Genomic DNA, 15,801 nt, shown 5'->3' with positions numbered 1-15,801 from the left:
TCGGGAGGCTGAAGTGGGTGGATCACCAGAGGTCGTGAGTTCAAGACCAGCTTGACTAACATGGCAAAACCCCATCTCTAACAAAAATACAAAATTAGTCAGGCGTGTCTGTATTCCCAGCTACTCAGGAGGCTGAGGCAGGAGAATCTCTTGAAACTGGGAGGCAGAGGTTGCAGTGAGTCAAGATCGCACCATTGCACTCCAGCCTGGGTGATAGAGCGAGACTCTGTCTCAAAAAAAAGTAAAAATAAAAATAAAAAATAAAATAAACACCTCTACACATGTAAACTAGAACATCTAGAAAAATTGGATATATTCCTGGTATTCAAATAGGAAGAGAGGAGGTCAAATTGTCTCTGTTTGCAGATGACATGATTGTATATTTAGAAAACTCCATGTCTCAGCCCAAAAACTCCTTAAGCTGATAAGCAACTTCAGACAAGGCTCAGGATACAAAATCAATGTGTGAAAGTCACAAGTATTCCTATACACCAATAGCAGACAGAGAGCCAAATCATGAGTGAACTCCCATTCACAATTGCTACAAAGAGAATAAAATACCTAAGAATTCAACTTAAAAGGTAGGTGAAGTACTGCTTCAAGGAAAACTATAAACCACTGCTCAAGGAAATGAGAGAGAACACAAACAAATGGTAAAATATTTCATCCTTATGGATAGGAAGAATCAATATTGTGAAAATGGCATACTGCCCAAAGTAAAATATAAATTCATTGTATTCCTATCAAGCTATCATAGAGTTCTTTCACAGAATTAGAAAAAAACTACTTTAAATTTCTTTCTTTCTTTCTTTCTTTTTTTTTTTTTTTTTTTTGCAACGAAGTTTCGCTCTTGTTTCCTAGGCTGGGGTGCAGTGACATGATCTCAGCTTACTACAACCTCTGCCTCCCAGGTTCAAGCAATTCTCTGCCTCAGGCTCCTGAGAAGCTGGGATTATAGGCTCCCACCACCATGCCCAGCTAATTTGCATATTTTTAGTAGAGACGGGGTTTCACCCTGTTGGCCAGGCTGGTCTTGAACTCCTGACCTTGTGATCCACCTGCCTCTGCCTCCCTAAGTGCTGGGATTACAAGCATGAGCCATTGTGCTCACTAGAAAGAAGTACTTTAAATTTCATATGGAACCAAAAAAGAGCCTGTATACCCAAGACAGTCCTAAGCAAAAAGAACAAAGCTAGAGACAGCATATTACCTGACTTCAAACTACACTACAAGGCCACAGTAAGCAAAACAGCATGGTAATGGTACCAAAACAGATATATAGACTAATGGAACAGAACGGAGGCCCCAGAAAAAACACCACACATCTACAACCATCTGATCTTTGATAAACTTGACAAAAACGAGCAATGGGGAAAGAATTCCATGTTTAATAAATAGTGTTGAGAAAACTGGCTTGCCATATGTGGAAAACTGAAACTGGACCCTTTCCTTACACCTTATACAAAAATTAACTTAAGATGGATTAAAGACTTAAAGGTAGGACGTAAAACCTTTTATGGTTTTTATACCCGAGAAGAAAACCCAGGCAAAGCCTTCAGGACATGGGCATGGGGAAAGACTTCATGACTAAAACTCCAAAAGAAACAGCAACAAGAGCCAAAATTGGCAAATGGGATCCAATTAAACCTAAGAGCTCCTGCACAGCAAAAGAAACTATCATCAGAGTGAACAGACAACCATACAGAATGGGAGAACACTTCTGCAATCTATCCATCTGACAAAGGGCTAATATCCAGAATCTAGAAGGAACTTTAACAAATTTACAAAAAAAAAAAATCAAAAAGTAACTGAAGGATATGAACAGACACTTTAAAAGAAGACATTTATGCAGTCATCAAACATATTTTTAAAAAGCTCATCCTCATTGGTCATTAGAGAAATGCAAATCAACACTATAATGAGATACCATCTCACGCCAGTTAGAATAGCAATCATTAAAATGTCAGGAAACAACAGATGCTGGAAAGAATGGTGAGAAATAGGAACACTTTTACACTGTAGGAGTGTAAATTAGTTCAACCATTGTGGAAGAGAGGGTGGTGATTCCTCAAGGATCACTTGACCCAGCAATCCTATTACTGGGTATATACCCAAAGGATTATAAATCATTCTTCTATAAAGACACATGCATACATGTATTTGTTGCAACACTATTTACAATAGCCAAGACTTGGAACCAGCCTAAATGCCCATCAATGAAAGACTGGATAAAGAAAATATGGCACATATACACCATGGAATTCTGTGCAACCATAAAAAAGGTTGAGTTCATGTCCTTTGCAAGGACATGGATGAAGCTGGAAACCATCATTGTCAGGAAACTAACAAAGTAACAGAAAACCAAACACCACATGTTCTCACTCTTAAGTGGGAGTTGAACAATGAGAACACATGGACACAGGGAGGGGAACATCACACACCAGGGCCTTTCAGGAGGTGGGGACAAGGGGGATGGATAGCATTAGAAGAATTACCTAATGTAGATGATGGGTTGATAGGTGCAGCAAACCACCATGACACATGTGTACCTATGTAACAAACCTGCATGTTCTGCACATGTATCTCAGAACTTAAAGTATTAAAAAATTAGCAAGTATTTGGATCCCATAACAGGTACAAACTATAGTAGGTACTGCAGATAAAAAGATGAATATAACACAATATTTGAAATTATTGTTTCTTTGAGGAAGATAATGAGTATAGTCTAATAATTTAATTGACATTTGAAAGCAATGTAGTGGAATAATTTTTTGTGGTAGTTTTTTATAGACATTATATACATTTAAGTCAGAAGAGAGAGTCATTGATTGAGATGCTGCTTACTATAAGCTGATTTACTTGTCATAGTTTTTGTAAAGCTTGAAGTATGTTATGCAAAACAGGAAATATACATTTACACCAATAGTGGTAAAAATACTTATTGCATGTATTTTGTATGTAATTCATGTTATAATACCAGGCTATATTTAAAACAAATAATAGGTAATGGCTCTACTTGGCTATTATAATATAATTTGATGTTTGTTAGCTAATTATTCAAATCATCTGGATTCCTTTGTAGTGCTCTGTGACCTGTGGCTCTGGAGTTCAGCAGAGGGATGTATACTGCAGACTGAAAGGTGTTGGTCAGGTGGTTGAAGAAATGTGTGATCAGTCCACTCGACCTTGTTCTCAGAGGTGATGTTGGGGTCAGGACTGTGTGCAGTACAAGGGGATGGAAAGAGAGAGGCTGAATGTGAGTATCAACAAGTACATTTTCAAAGACACTCTATATAAGAATGTGTTATTCATTTGGTCATTGCATTTCTAGTGTTTGACATCATGTGAGAGAAAAGATTCCCATCAACTAATGGAGTGCATAGATACCCAAATCAGACAAGTGAATGAAAGAGTCTATAATTCTTCAACCAGATCTCCTACATCCAAGAATTGCAGGAACCCTCCTTGCAGTTACATTGTATTAACAGGAGACTCATCACAGGTAAGGCAAAGAGAGGAAGTTGAGAATTTTTGCTCCTGGATAAAACAGGTGAATCTGAAAGTTAACACAGCCTAAATTGGGTATAAAATTTGAATATGAGGGCAGATGGTGGTATGCATATGAATCTAAGGAATGAGACTGCTGACGGTTGGTGCAAATAGAGTAATAGTGACATGTGTGTTAAACTCTAGTGCAAATCTGAAGTGTCAGTAGGTGTCAGCTGTGAAGCCAACAACCAGGAACAGTTTTGCAAACTTGCCCTGTGCAGTTGTCCACTTTTTGGAAACAACTTTATCAAGGTGTAATTGATGAACCATGAACTATATATATTCAAAGTAGATATCTTAATAAGTTTTAACACATGTACATAACCATAAAACCAGTACCATTTTCAAAATAAAGTGCATCTCCATTGACCCCAAAAGTTTCCTTATGCTGCTTTATAATCTCTTCCTCCCTCTCTTTTCCCTCCCCACCCAATAAGTGACCTTACCTGTTTTCTATATTAGCTATCTATCACTATACTAGTTTGTATTTTCTAGAGTTTTATATGAATGAATCATAAAATACGTACTTTTTAATCTACTGTAACATAAATATTTTGAGGTTCAGTCAGGTTGTAGTATGTATCAAAAGTGTTTTTTCTTTTATTGTTGACTAATATTCCACTATATGGATGTCTTTACGTTTGTCATTCATTTCTTTCTGATGTCTGATCCTCATCCAGTCTGGTTTTTTTTTTTTTTTAATCTCAGCCATTTTCATTTTCATCGTTAGAGGTTTAATTTCAGCTTTTTTCTATCTTCCATATCTATACTTAACTTTGAAATATGAAGCATAGTTATTAACTTTTTAACATCCTCTTCTGGCACCTAATTCTAACATCTATGTGCATGTTTATAATTCACAGACTTTTAGTATAATTACCGGTGTGTGCATCACCATGATCAAATCCCAGACCTTTTTATCGATCCCAAAAGAATTCCTTATTCTCACGTTTTTTCCTAGTCTCAGACAATCACGAATCTGCTTTTTGTATCTATGGATTTTCCTGTTCTGCACATTTGGTATAAATGGAGTCATACAATACGTGGTCTTTTGTGTCTGCTTTTTTCACTTAGCATGATATTTTAAAATTTTATACAAGTTTTACCGTACATCAATACTTTTTTTTTAATGATAAATAATGTTCCATTGTAGGAATATACTATATTTTGTCTATTCACTAGTCAGTTGATGGGCATTTGAATTGATTCCATTTTTGACTTTTGAATAATACCGTTAGGAACATTTGCATACAAGTTTTTGTATGGATATGTTTTCAATTTTCTTGGATATAAACCTAGGAATAGAATAGCTGGGTGTTGTAACTCTATTGAACTTTTTGAGGAACTGTTAACTGTTTTTCACAGTGGCTACACTATTTATTTTTCCTATCAGCAATGTATAAAAGTTCCTATTTCTCTCTCCATTATCATCATCAGCATCCGATATAATACAGCTTTTTGTTTAACCATAACCATGCTAGTATGTATGAAATGGTATCTAGTGTATGTTTAGGTTGAGTTTCTCTAACGACTAATGATGTTGAGTATCTTTTTGTGTATTTTTTAGTTATTTTTATATCTTATTAGATAAATGTCTATTTAAATCTTCTGCTATTTTATTATATTTTATTGTTTTGAGATGCAGTCTTGTTCTGTTGCCCAGGCTGGAGAGCAGTGGTATAATTACAGATCACTGAAGTTTTGACCTCCTAGGATCAAGCAATCCTCCCACCTAAGGCCATCTAAGCTTCCTGAGTAGCTGGGACTACAGCAATGTGCCACCGTTTCATTTCTGGCTTTTTTTTTTTTTTTTTTTTTTTTTTTGTAGAGATGCAGTCACCTTGTGTTGCCCAAGCATTGCCCAGGCTGGTTTCTTACTCCTGGGCTCAAGGGATCATCCCTCCTGGGCCTCCAAAAGTGCTGGGACTATAACATAAGCCACCATGTCTGGCTGCTCATTTTTTAATTGGGTGATTTGTCTTTTCACATACTGACTTGTAAATTATTTAAATATTCTGGCTATCAACTTTTATCAGTTAAATGATTTGGAAATATTTTCTCCCATTCTGTGTGTTATCTTTTCCCTTTCTTAATAGTACAGGTATTGATCAACTTATGACCTATGCAACTTATGACCATTCGACTTTACGACCACAATCGCTAGCCACGACTGCTCCATGTCTGGCAGCACAAACATTGCCCAGCTGGGTGTACGACAGTGCGGACCAGCTTCCGGCAGCACTACCATCTCTGCATGCACCATTTCAACTGTTGTCCCAGACTCGGTACAGCAATTTGTGTTTTGTGTCTTGGATATTTTTCATCAAACCCCTGCCAAGATGTCTATCAAGAGGAAATTGTCTTTGTCTATGCCTCAGCCTGCCAAGAAGGAAAGGAAGGCCATCAATCTCGACACGAAAATGAAGGTAATTAAGCAGTACGAAGGAGGAAAAAAAGTGAATGTGATTGCACATGATACGAAGTTATCACACTCGACTGTGTCGACGATTTTGAAAGATAAAGAAAGAATTTGTGAAGCTTTGAAAGGTTCTGCACCCATGCGATCAACAGTTATAACAAAGCAATGAAGCAGGCCCATCCACGAAATGGAGAAATTGCTATATATTTGTATGGAAGATCATATTAAAAAACAGACACCATTAAGTCTTTTTACTGTGCAGATGAAGGCGAGAAGTCTATTTCAGACTCTGAAGGAGCGTGCTGGAGAAGATTACAGTCAAGAATTTGTAGCAAGCACTGGCTGGTTCCAGAGATTCAAGAAAAGATTCCAAATGCATAGTGTTCGAGTGACTGGAGCAGCAGTGAGTGCGGATGAGGAAGGAGCACGTGAGTTTGTTGATAGTCTGGATGAATTAATTACAGATGAGGGATATCTAGCAGAACAGATTTTCAATGTTGATGAACTTACAAATGAAGAGCTAATCGAACTGGAAGAAGAAAGAGTGGTGGAAGAAGAAAGAAGAGAAGCAGAGAAAGAAGAGGAGGAGCCAGAAAGAAAGTTCACCACTAAGGGATTATCAGACAGTTTATCTTTACTGAATAAACTTCTTATACATTTCGAAGCAATGGACCCAAACATCGAACAATTTACAAGGATTTAATGGATGGTGCCCCATGTGTTTCATCCATACCATGAAATTTATGAAAAAAAAAAAAAAAAAAAGAAACATACAATTCAGACCAAGCTCACCATGTTTATGAAAAAACCAACTCCGGTAACCCCAACTACTGCCTCAGATGATGACATCAACGATCCGCAGCCAAGCACCAGCAGCCAATAAAATGTTTCATACATGTTTAAATATTTTGATATGTTTTGCAATTGGGAAAATGTTTCCTATGGTATTTTTTACACCTGTATTTTGTGTTTTTGTATGCACCTGTATTTTGTAATTTTGTATGTTTTGCAACTATTAAACCAGTTGTACTGTTAATATAGTGTTTTACTTAAACCTGACGAATGTAAAAATAAGAAACAAAATGGTGTAGAGATGATACAAATGGCATAAAATGAACAAAGAAAATTGTGATATATAACAATAATGAAAGAAAATTATGATAAAATATGACAAAGATTTTTATAACATCATTTCACAGTACTGTACATATAGCCTACTCAACTTATGACCAAATCATGTTATGACCCATCTGTCGGAACCAATTGTAGTCGTAAGTCGAGCACTAGCTGTATGCTTTGATGAAGTGATATTTATTGTTTTTTTTTTTTGCTTTAGTTCTTTGTGGTTTAAGTATCATATCTAAGAAACTATTGCCTACTTCATGGTCACAAAGATTTATACTTATGTTTTCTTCTTAGACTTTTATAATTTTAGCTCAGGCAATTAGGAGTTTGATACATTTTGAGTTAATTTTTGTATATGATGTGAGGTTGAGATCTAACTTCATTCTTCTGTAGAATAAGATTATTCTTTCCCCCATTGAGTTATCTTCACATCCTTGTCAAAAATCAATTGACCATAAATGTGTTGGTTTATGTCTGAACTCTCAATTTTATTCCCTTTATCTACATGCCTATCAATATGTTATTACCATGTAGTCTTCATTATTGTAATTGTATAGTAAGTTTTGAAGTCAGGAAATATGAGTGAACCAACTTTTTTCCTTCCTCCTTAAGATTGCTTGGCTATTCTGAGTCTCTTACATTTCCATGTTAATTTTAGGAACAGTTTTTCAAATTCTATATAAGAGCCAGCTGAGATTTTGTTAGAGATTGCAATGACTCTTGATCAGTTTAGTAAATTTTATTATCTTAATAATATTGTCTTCTCATCTATGAATGTGGGATGTATTTCCATTAATTTAGGTTTTATTTAACTTATTTCAAATATGTTTTATAGTGTACAAATCTTGCACTTCTTTTATTTCTGAGTATTTTTATTCTTCTGTAAATGGAGTTCTATTAGTTTCATTTTCTGATTATTCATTGCTAGTCTATAGAAATAGAATTGATTTTTGTGTATTTAAAATTTTGGAGGGGATTTAATTATTTAGTGTGTGAATTACATGGGATTCGCTACTTACAATGTCATCTCATCTGCAATTAGAGATAGTTTTATTCCTTACTTTAAAGTTGGATGCCATTTATTGTTTCTTTTCCTTGCCTAATTTCCCTGTCTAGAAATTCCAGAATAATGTTAAATAGAAGTGGTAAAAACAGACATTCCAGTCTTGCTCTTGCCTTTTGTAAGAAAACAAATATTTTGTACAAATATTTGTCTATAGTTTTTTTTTTTTTTTTTTTTTTTTTTTTTTTTTTTTGTGATGTCTGCCTGGGTTTGAGAAATACTGGCTTCATAGGATGAGTTAAGCAGTGCTCCTTTTTCTTCTGTCTTGTGGAAGAGTTTTGGCAGGCTTGGTGCTAATCATTCTTTAAGCATTTGGTCCTGGGCTTTTCTTGTGTGAAATGTTTTGGTTACAAATTTAATCTCTTTACTTGTGATAAGTCTATTTAGATGCTCCCTCCTCCCCAGGGTTTGTAGTTGTTGCTTGTTTGTTGTTTGTTGTTGTTTGTTTCTTTAGTGACTTTTCTGAACTGTAAAGTCTGTATTCTTTGTCATACATGGCCACTGAAGTCTTTGCTCACTTAGTTTAGTTGTCAGCAATGACTAGACAGTAATTTCCTTAATATCTGAAACCAATAATTTTGGTTCCCTAGCCTTTGCCAAGGTACTGTGTGTTGAGGGTTTGGGAGTAGTATGTGATCTTCAATACTCAGCTAAGTAGTTGACAACTCTTCCTTAATCTTAACTTTCTGCTTGTGTAGAGCCTTGAGGTCAGCTGAAGAAGAGGCTGCAGGCCCTCCTCAGATGCTTCCTGAGCTTGCAGACAGACCTGGACATGTGTACAATCTGATGCATGTTCATAGCCATCTAGATCCCATGAATACATTGGAGCTTTTCAAAGCTCTGATGGACATCTTATTCCCCAAATTTTCCTTTTTAGCCTTTTTAGCTAGCCTGTTGTTGCTTGAACTGTTATTGAGCATCCTGGAAGCTGCAAAGTTAAATAATGGTTTTTAATTGAGTGCAACAATTGCCCCTAGATTTTTAGCACTGAGCAAGGCAGATCAAATAAAGACAGTCTTGCGAGTAGGGTCTTCCAGAAAATGACTAGTTTAAATAATGACAATTCTCTGGGAATGAGGCTTTTGAATGATGTCCAAGCCTGTTCTGCTCCCCTCCAGTGGCTGCCAGAATTCTGAGTTTCACCATAACTACAGGGCTGTTGATTTTAAAGATTATCATGGAGCTAGAAAGTAGAGAATGGAAATAGAGGAAGTTAAATCATCACAAAACTGCTCTTCTTACCAAGAGTTAGCCGTGTTTCTTGAATAAATGTCCTCTGGATTGCTGCAAGTCTTTGGTCAGTTTCTAGAGTTCTGAAAAAGCTGATCTAGCAAATTTTGCCTATTTTCTCACTGCTGTTATAGAAGAGAGAATTTTTAGATGTCCTTACTCTTCCATTTTCACAGATGTCACCCCTTTAGGGATGTTTTGATAGATGGGTTTTTTCCTTCATTATGAGTCTTATTTTCCAGATGTTTTGCATGCCAATTAATTTTCTGTTGCATGTCAGCCATGAATTTTACCTGTTTGGTGACTAGATTATTTTTTATTCATATACATATATTTTGAGTTTTGTTCTGGGTTGCATTTATTTTGTTGGGAAGCAGTTTGACCCTCTCTTGCCTTGCACTTAAGATTTGTTAGGCAGACCAATATATTGTTTAATCTAGTGTTAACTATTCCTCTCTACTGTGACAAGAAGCTTTTGAGTACTCTACCTATTTCCTCATGTATTTAAGTTTTCCAGTCTAGCTGGAGGGAATAAGCAGTGTATTTGGTTCTGTGTGATTATTAGAAAAAGTAACTTCTAAGCTTCGCTTTGCTTGGTGTTCTCACAGGTATATTCAGTTCTGTGTGACCATTAGAAAAAGTAATGTCTAGGCCTTTTGCTTGGTGTCCTCACAGGTATATACACACGACTGGTCAGAACTCTGCTGTGTTCCTTTCATTGTGCTAAGACCTGGAAACCTTTTCAAAGCAATAGACTAGAATGATTTATAGTGTCACTTTGTTTCTCATCTGTCATGGATTACTATTCTTTATTGCCTAATGTTGAGTGTCTCAAAAGTCATTGCTTTATATTTTGTACAAATGTTTTGATTATTCAAAGACAGAAGGTAAATCTATTCCTTGTTACTCCACTTTTGCTAAAAGCAGAAGTCTATTTGCCTATATTTGGATTAGGGCTTTAATTTACAGGTAAATCACTTACCTATTTTAGTCAAATGTTGTTAGGCTTTATATTATCTATGAAGATACATGTATGCTAACCTATACATAGTTACCAGTGATTTAACGCTAATAAATACCTTTTATTTTCGGTAAGGACCCTCAATATGTTTTATTCCTCTAAAGCTGTGCCTATTGGGAGATGTAGTTTCATTCAATTACAATGGTAATGTAATGAAAACACACACACATATACACAGGTACTACAGATAGAAAATATAGCTTGAATCTAAGTTTATTCCATTTATTGGTACAACTCTGGGAAACTTGTCTAATGTCTGAAGCTTTATTTGCTCATCTGTAAATGAAGCAAATTAAATAGGATTGTTGTGGAGATGACACAGTATAATATATATTAGCCATCTGACAAGTATTAATCCCTGGCTAAAGTTAATGAAATTTTCTTCTCTTATAATTATGTATTTTTCAGTGTGCAAACAACTGTGGATTGAGTTACAGACAAAGGATTACATATTGCATCAGGGCCACATCCACCAAGAAATATAATCTCCATCGACTTTGGCCTGTAGTCTATCAAGAATGCCCTGTGAGGCCTTCCTCTCAGGTTTACAGATGCACTGAGAGCTGTTTGCATTTAGCCACTTGGAAAGTTGGAAAATGGAGCAAGGTCAGTGTATAATTTTTCAGAATTTTAGTACTTCTGGAAAAGACTTTCTAGGCATGGGAAGTCTGGTAATCTGTATGCATAGCTAGAGCTTCAGAGTTGCCTCAGACCCCTATTGTCTAAAAACAATTTTATCATTTATTTACATAAATAGCTTATCTTTTGATGCTGCTATAACCTGCTTAAAGCAGAGACCATAACTCTTTCTTATTTCTGTTCCTCAGGGAACTTAGCACAGTGGCTTGCACTCGTGTAAGTGCTTAAAAATATTTATCGGTCAAGTGAAGAAGTAAATAAATCTAACATGTTAGTAATAAAAGTTATTTATATCATATTATATTTCCAGTTTAATTGATAGAAAGCAAGTAAATATCACTTTGCAAACTTAGCATATAACTTAATGAGATAGTCTTAATTACCTTCACTGACTAATGTATTAAGTATTTATAATGTATTGTTGTTATAACTGCACAGAATGAATGAAAAGAAGCCAGTAACTGAGAAGTAATAGATTCAGGCTCATGCCTAAGGATTTTTCCCACCTGTGACTATCCAGCCCCAGGATAGTTTTGTATCTTCTGTAGTTCTAGCTACTATTGACTATCAGTTTGTTCCAGAAATACCTGGTCTAAGAAAAGGAGACTTGGATTTTCTGGCCTTATTATTCATAATATATTTTACCTTTAAATTTTACTCGTTCGCAGTGCTCAGTGACTTGTGGAATTGGGATAATGAAGAGACAAGTAAAATGCATTGCTGAAAATGGTTTGTCCAGTGACTTATGTTTAAACCATTTAAAACCAGGTGCTCAAAAGAAATGTTATGCCAATGACTGTAAGTAGTAGACTTCAAAAATCTTAGTACCTAAGGATTTCTAATGAGTTTCAGTTAAAATCTATATCTGTAATAGTTGCATATTCCACAAAACAAAGTATCAGATATTCAGAGTATAGCAATATTTCTATGATTAAGTTCATGCTATGTTTGTAATTTGTTCTGTGTTAAGTTGTGTTAATTTGTCTCTGAAGGTAAATCATTTACCACCTGCAAAGAAATTCAAATGAAAAACCACATTACAAAGGATGGTGACTATTACCTTAACATTATGGGAAGAATAATAAAGGTATTATTAAAACAGTTCCTATTTCATTTTAACATTGATCATTGACTTTGGAAAAAGTTTTTCTAGATGTTTACATTTTTTCTTTAGATTCACTGTGCAGACATGCACTTGGAGAGCCCTAAGGAATATTTAACACTGATCCAAGCTGAAGAAAATTTTTCTGAAGTGTATGGCTTTAGGTACGAGATGTATTTTTGTCTATCTGAGCATTTTCATGGTCCTCCAAGAGAATTGCAACTTCTAGCCTTCAAAGTGATGCTTGAATAGCTTACATGTGAGACAAGTAATTTAGGAACAAGTAGACATGTTAGAACCTAAGCCAGATGTTGTCAATGCCTGTTCAGAAATAAAAGCTTGAATATTAACATGTACTGTTAATATTGACTATTGACATGTACTTTTAATATTGATTATTAACAGACAGATTGACTAAGAATACTGTGGGTGAGAAGTGGGACATAAAGAAGGGAAGAATTCAATAACTATGTGCATTTTCATAAAATCAAATTATTTCCAGTAATGAAAGCTAGAATTGAAGCTGAATTATTTTTTTACAAACTCTCCTTAAATGTTTTATTGAGAATTTCATATGTTCACCTTTAGTGATTTTTACTTCTTTCTTGTTTAACTTGTTGACACTATAATATTGAAGAGTATGAATGTGTTTTACTTTTCCACTCCCAAAGTTTATCTACATTATGGTCTAGTAACTGCATCTAATACTAAAATATCCCAATGTTATTACAGACTAAAAAATCCATATCAATGTCCTTTTAATGGAAGTAGGAGGCAAGACTGTGAATGTGATAATGTACACCTAGCTGCTGGATACACTGTTTTCAGCAAAATAAGAATTGATCTCACTTCCATGCAAGTTAAAATAAGTGCTCAATCTATATTTTGAAATCAAAAAACCTCCATTTGCTTACGAATGTCTAACAATATGTTAGTATATGTCATAGCCAGGGTACAGAGAAGGACCCCCATTTTGCAAAAATTACTTAATTTATATATAACAAAAGTTGGCTGCATACTTCCTCTGCAATGACATTCACTATGGGGACTCTTATTTTTTGAGATGGAGTTTCGCTCTTATTTCTCAGGCTGAAGTGCAATGGCACAATCTGGACTCATTGCTACCTCCACCTCCTGGGGTCAAGTGATTCTCCTGACTCAGCCTCCTGAGTAGCAGAGATTACCTGCACATGCTACCATGCTGGGCTAATTTTTTTGTGTTTTCAGTAGAGACAGGGTTTCACCATGTCAGTCAGGCTGGTCTCGAACTTCTCACCTCAGGTTATCCACGTGCCTCAGCCTCACAAAGTGCTGGGATTACAGGTGTGGGCCACTACTCTCAGCTGGGGACTCTTAGTAAAAATATAATGACAATAATAAGATACTGTCCTTTCAAGGTAGAACCCCCTACCTTAAAATAGTCGGGTGCATTAAGGATAAGAAAGTTAATATCCTCAGTCAACTTGTGGAAGCTTTTTGCAGGGTTTAAACAAATCATTTACATTAGTGTCAAATGATAATTTATCAGATATTTTTCCATACATTATCTCATTTGACCTTTTTAACACTCTTAGTTAAGGCAGATATTATATCACAATGTTATAAGTAATATGGAAGTTAAGCAACTTGTTCCATTAATATGGTTAGTAACTGGCATTAGGGAAAATAAAATTCTACCCACAGCCCTTAGATTATAGATCATACTGCTTATCTGGGAAGTAATTTATAATACAATCAAGTCAAAACATATTTATAGAACTTAATATACACTAGGCAAATGAGACTGCTGTCCTGAAATTTACATATTGAGATGAAGAGGCAAAAAAGTGCATTACACTAGCAGACTCCATTTCAACACTAGTGCCTAGCATGGTGTATAAGTCATAGAAAGCAATAAAAAAAATTAAGACAATATGTGCATGAACACATAATATACAAATTATAGTCATAAAATTATGAACTACTATTGTTAATAATAATGATGGCTATGATTTACTGACCATCCACCATTTGCTACAGTGTGGTAGCATTGTATTACTATGGTTACAATAATAAACTCTGGAGTTAGACTGTCTGGGTATATTTCCTTATCTCTATTTATCAGCTGTGTGACTGAGCATATATCTTTAAGCCTCAGTTTCCTCATCTGTAAAATGAGAAACTAGAACTAACGTTTATTCTACATTTCTTCTTTCTTTCCTACTTTTTTGTTCTTTTTTGGCTAGGATTAAGAGTGATATTTATAATGTATTCAGTCATTGTTTTACATATAATACAAGCTTGTCCAATCCACAGCCTGTAGACTTCATGTGGCCCAGGGCGGCTTTGAATGTGGCCCAACACAAAATTTGTAAACTTTCTTAAAATATTTTGAAATTTTTTTGTGTTTTTTTTTTTTTTTTTTTTAGCTCATAAGCTATTCTTAGTGTATTTTAATGTGTGGCCCAAGACGATTCTTCTTCTTCCAATGTGGCTCAGGGAAGCTAAAAGATTGGACATCCCTGATACAGTACATGCTCTACAAATATTGGTTATAATTTAATAATGTGTATTGATCAGGTAATTAGCACTCTAAGTTTCTAATAGACCCTCAGTAGCTTATTTAATGTTAATTAGACTGCTTTAAAAAAATTAATTTATCAAACAAAGCTGCCATTTTGTCAGGCATTGATCTGGGCCCTGAGCATGCAATGTCAAATATATAGTTTCAACTCTTCTCTTTCTCTTCCTCAAACTTGTATGGTAAAAATCCAGTCTTGCCTTGATTAAATCAAACTTTCTACCCATTCTGTACTTCCAGCATAAAACTGAATGTGGCAAATAATATGCAGCTCTTTTGACTGATATCACTTTAAACACATGAGTACTAAGTTTACACAGATCCATGGTGCTGCCAAGTAATCCTGTTCCTTTTCCCTAGTCCATTCTCTCTCCTACTTTTCTAAGTGTCTAACTTATGCCTTCTCCTCTAGCTTCAAATTTCAAAATTTTTAATATTCCGCTCTAACTCACTGCTGGTGATCTTGCTTCCTATTTCACTGAGAAAGTAAGAACACCAGAAGGGCGTTGCTCAGGTTCCTACTGCCACATCTACCAACCCACCTAAATCTTTACCTATCTTCTTTGCTTTCTCCTGTTTACTCTGGATGAACTCTTCATCCATCCATCCAAGGCTAATCCTGCTCTGCATCCTCTAAGCTGAGTGCCTTGTACCTACTCAAGAACATTATTTCAGCATATGTCCTGATCTCTCTTACATCCTCAATTCTGCTACTGGATCATTTAATTTCTGCATAGAGAAATATGTTCTTATTTCTTTCATCATAATTAACAACAAATCTTGACCTCTACCCTTCTGGCCACTGTCTAGTTTCTGTGTTCATTTATAGTAAAATTTCTTAAATGAGTTATCATTTACACTCTCCAATTTCTCTTTCCCCATGCAATACTCTAATCAGTCTCATATTCTTGTCACTTCCAGGAAACAGTCCTTATAAAAGACATCGATGACCTGTTTTCCTAAATGCAATGCTGAAGTCTTGTTTTCCATCTTACATGATTCATCAGCAGCATTTGGATTCCAGGACACCATCCTCTAAGGTTTTGCGCCTTTCTCTATCACCTCCTGTCTTTCTCACTGTCTCTCGACTTGG

General features: G+C 35.4%; 1 protein-coding gene across 1 annotated transcript in view; it reads left to right on the top strand.

The window, feature by feature from the left end:
• Positions 1–15,801, top strand: part of ADAMTS20 (ADAM metallopeptidase with thrombospondin type 1 motif 20) — a 200,746-nt gene that overhangs the window by 178,242 nt on the left and 6,703 nt on the right. Inside the window, 7 exon segments of the mRNA XM_074403153.1 lie at positions 3,083–3,256; positions 3,332–3,502; positions 10,816–11,013; positions 11,715–11,844; positions 12,039–12,133; positions 12,221–12,312; positions 12,881–13,017. Coding sequence (XP_074259254.1) covers positions 3,083–3,256; positions 3,332–3,502; positions 10,816–11,013; positions 11,715–11,844; positions 12,039–12,133; positions 12,221–12,312; positions 12,881–13,017 — 997 coding nt within the window.

Source organism: Saimiri boliviensis, chromosome 7 (assembly GCF_048565385.1).
Source record: "Saimiri boliviensis isolate mSaiBol1 chromosome 7, mSaiBol1.pri, whole genome shotgun sequence".
Lineage (NCBI taxonomy): Eukaryota > Metazoa > Chordata > Mammalia > Primates > Cebidae > Saimiri > Saimiri boliviensis.
This window is presented reverse-complemented; position numbering and strand designations above follow the sequence as displayed.